Below are 3,105 nucleotides of genomic sequence, written 5' to 3'. Positions count from 1 at the left end.
GCTGTCGGCCAATGGAATCGCACGGCCACACTGGCGGCCATCTTGATACGGTGCGCTCGCTCACCCATAGCAGTGTGTTGTAGTGGTGCATGGACTTTTTAAACAACCAGAACTTGCTCAGTGTTCTAGCGATTTTCAAACTGTTTGGTTTGTTCTAAACGTCAGAGGTGTAGTTATAACGCTGCACTGATGGATAATGATGTTACACTCTTACTGCCAGCAACAATTAGTGTTTTAATTATTGTGTATTTTATGTGTATTTTTGTAATTTGAATTGTTGCCACGTTAATAACGTTTGTAAGAAAGCGTTTGTAAATCCGTCAAGATTCCAGCGAGATCAGAGGATTTACGTCTGTGCAGATCGCTCACCTTCCTTCATGGACCACAGGTTCCACCAGAGAGCTGCCCTGTGGCAAGATGGCCGCCAGTGATCCTGTTTGAGACTCCGCCCTAAGACATGTAGCCTTTATTATACATATCTATGTTACTTCCTGTTAACTCTGATTACTTCCTGTTAATTCTGGACACTTCCTGGTTACTGTGGTTACTTCCTGTTAACTCTGGTTTGTCTCGTCAGGACTAAGTGGAAGCGTCAGTCGGCTGCTGGTTTGGAGCTCCTGGCTGAAGCCGGCAGGATGTTTCTGCCTCCACACTACCTGTACCCTCCAGCCCCTCCCACTCTGGACCTCTACCTGTACCGAGGCCACGCCCACCACCACCACCCTACCCCATCCCTGCTGCCCCGCGTCCTCACCCACGTCGACCCCCGCTGACAGCAGCAGCCCAGTGGGAGGACTGGGAGCACTGGGTCCTGCAGGGCACTTTGAGACGTTTTCAGGACGTCTGTCGGCTGTAAGATCGTGTTTTCATCTTTATCGTGACTTTAGCTGCATTTTCTCAGAAACACGACAACAGCAGAAGATAAACTGAGTTCAGAGAGAAGCTTCTGGACCAGAACCGTCTGGACCAGAACCGTCTGGACATGTTTTATTTAGTTTGTTAAATTTGAAATAAACAAGGAAAGATGTGAACGTTTTGTTTCTTCTGTGACGTGAATGAAGCTGAAGAAAGGTTCGTATCAAACTGACTCGTCCCAGTTCTGTTCTTCAGGTTTTTAACAGGGACTCGACTGGACCGGCTGGTTCTGACCCGGAGCCTGCTGTTTTGACTTGTTTGTGGAGTTTTTATCAGAGAGAACTGAAGTCATAATTATGATCAGCGGTCATCATAAAGCACCAACAGCTGGAACCTGCTGACCATAAGAACATACAGGGAACAACAAACTAATAGAAACCCATCAGCTGGTGAGCCAGAACCAGAACCAGCTGCTGTTCACATGATCTGAGCTGTGACGGAAAGCTTAAACTCCACTTTTAGAACCAGACACACGACTGGTTCTGTCTGAGCTCAGTTGGTGTTGGTTTGTGTTCAGTGTGCGTTTCTTTGAGTGCGTTTAATCTGGTTCTGGTCCGTTTGTGTCCGAGCGCTCGTGTGTCTGCTTGTGTTCAGTTTGTGTCTCTTGGTGTTTATTTTGAGTGACTGTGTGGTTCTTTTGTCTGGGTTTGTGTCCGTTTGTGTTCATTGTGCAGCTCTTTCCTTGTTTTGTGTGTCTAAGAGGTTTTAATAAACAATCTGTTGTTCCGTCGCTCTCGTTCTCTTTCTTGTGGCCGTTCTGAGTCTCTGCTGTGGTTCAGCTTCACCTGCTGCGCCACACCTTTTCACAATAAAAGCGTGAGGAGCAGCATGGCTCATGGGTGATCAAAACGTTGCCTGATTGGCTCCTCCTCCAGCCGTCTGTCGTCCAATCAGCCGCCTCCTTCACAATCCGACGTTTACTCTGCGATCAGCTGATGAAATATTAATGTCGGCTGAATTATTGATGCTGTTAAAAAGCAGAACTGGAAACGCTTTTAGATTCACGGAAAAGTTTGTGCAGACGAGGATTCGGTTCTGCTTCAACAGACCGTTAGCGAGGAGACCCGTTGGTGTGTCTGTGGGCGTGGCCTCTGTGGGCGTGGCCTCTGTGGGCGTGGCCTCCTGAAGCAGCAGGTTGTGTTACTGCCACGCAAAAACCTGAATGCTGCAGAGACGAAAGATGTCAGAACACAAAACAGACACACACAGCGTCTCTCCGTTTGTCGAGTAGCTGCAGTCAGTGTCGACTCGACCTCAGCGCTACCCGACACCTCGGAGTCCTCGGCCAATCAGAGAGCTCCACGGTGTCAGCTGGTCTGTTTGCTTCAATCAGCTGCTGCAGGTTTGTGGAAAAATCAACTTTTATTTCACAGAAAAACAGATTTAATCCAAGACATGAAGCTGTTTGTGTGTCAGCTGCGGGTTCTCTGGTGTGGTTCTTTGAGTTTTCAGGTTCTCAGTCAGTCAGTTCTTGTGTTTGTGCAGCGGCGGTTCTGTGCAGAACGTTCCTGCGTTCCGTCTCCTGCCTCACTGCTGCTTGTTCTTGGTGTCTTTGCGTCGTCCGTCCAACCCGCTGGAGAACTCAGAGCGCAGCAGCTGGAGATCCATGTGGGCAGCGGAGAACCTGAGGAGACACGTTCCAACGCTTTACTTTCATTTCCTTGTTTTTGAACTGGACTCGTTTTGGTGTCTTTTACTCAGACTCTCTGGTTTGAGATCTCCGTTCTGTTCTTGTGTCGTCTGCACAACTTTAAACTGAAAAGTACAAATCAAGTTTCACTGGTTGGTTCCTTACAGAGACAGAAAACCAGGTTCTCCAAACGTTCTCCGGCCTGAGAACCCTGTTTCACTGTTGTTCTGTTCTTTGCTTTCATCAGTCTTTTCTTTCTTTTTCTGCTCTTTGTTGTTTTGTCCTTAAATGAAAGTAAATTTCTGCTCTCTGGATTTTGCTCTGAGTCCTATTTGTGCAAATTAAAAATATCAAAACAGGCTGAATAAAAGTTCTTCTGTCCGTCTGACTCTGCTGCACATTGTTCTGTCCTTTGTATTGTTCTCATTATTTATTCATAAAATAGTCGATTAATAATTATCGTCTATTCCACAACAACAGTCTGGTTTGACCGTCAGAACCGTGAAACCCACTGACGGGTTGCCTTTAAGAAATAAAATCACTTTAGTCTGAGTTAATCA

General features: G+C 46.8%; 2 protein-coding genes across 2 annotated transcripts in view; one reads left to right on the top strand and one right to left on the bottom strand.

The window, feature by feature from the left end:
- barhl1a (BarH-like homeobox 1a) overlaps positions 1-773 on the top strand; it is a 3,900-nt gene extending 3,127 nt beyond the window's left edge. The window contains exon 3 of the mRNA XM_008296331.1: positions 578-773. Within this exon, the coding sequence (XP_008294553.1) occupies positions 578-773 (196 nt within the window). The remainder of the gene's footprint in view (positions 1-577) is intronic.
- Positions 774-931: 158 nt separating this feature from the next.
- Positions 932-3,105, bottom strand: part of ddx31 (DEAD (Asp-Glu-Ala-Asp) box polypeptide 31) — a 20,651-nt gene continuing 18,477 nt past the window's right edge. Inside the window, exon 18 of the mRNA XM_008296330.1 lies at positions 932-2,539. Coding sequence (XP_008294552.1) covers positions 2,443-2,539 — 97 coding nt within the window. The 3' untranslated portion in view covers positions 932-2,442. The remainder of the gene's footprint in view (positions 2,540-3,105) is intronic.

This window comes from Stegastes partitus, unplaced genomic scaffold, assembly GCF_000690725.1.
Source record: "Stegastes partitus isolate 25-593 unplaced genomic scaffold, Stegastes_partitus-1.0.2 Scaffold1120, whole genome shotgun sequence".
Classification (NCBI taxonomy): Eukaryota; Metazoa; Chordata; class Actinopteri; family Pomacentridae; genus Stegastes; species Stegastes partitus.
Note: the sequence above shows the minus strand (reverse complement) of the source record. Positions and strands in the feature narration are given on the sequence as shown.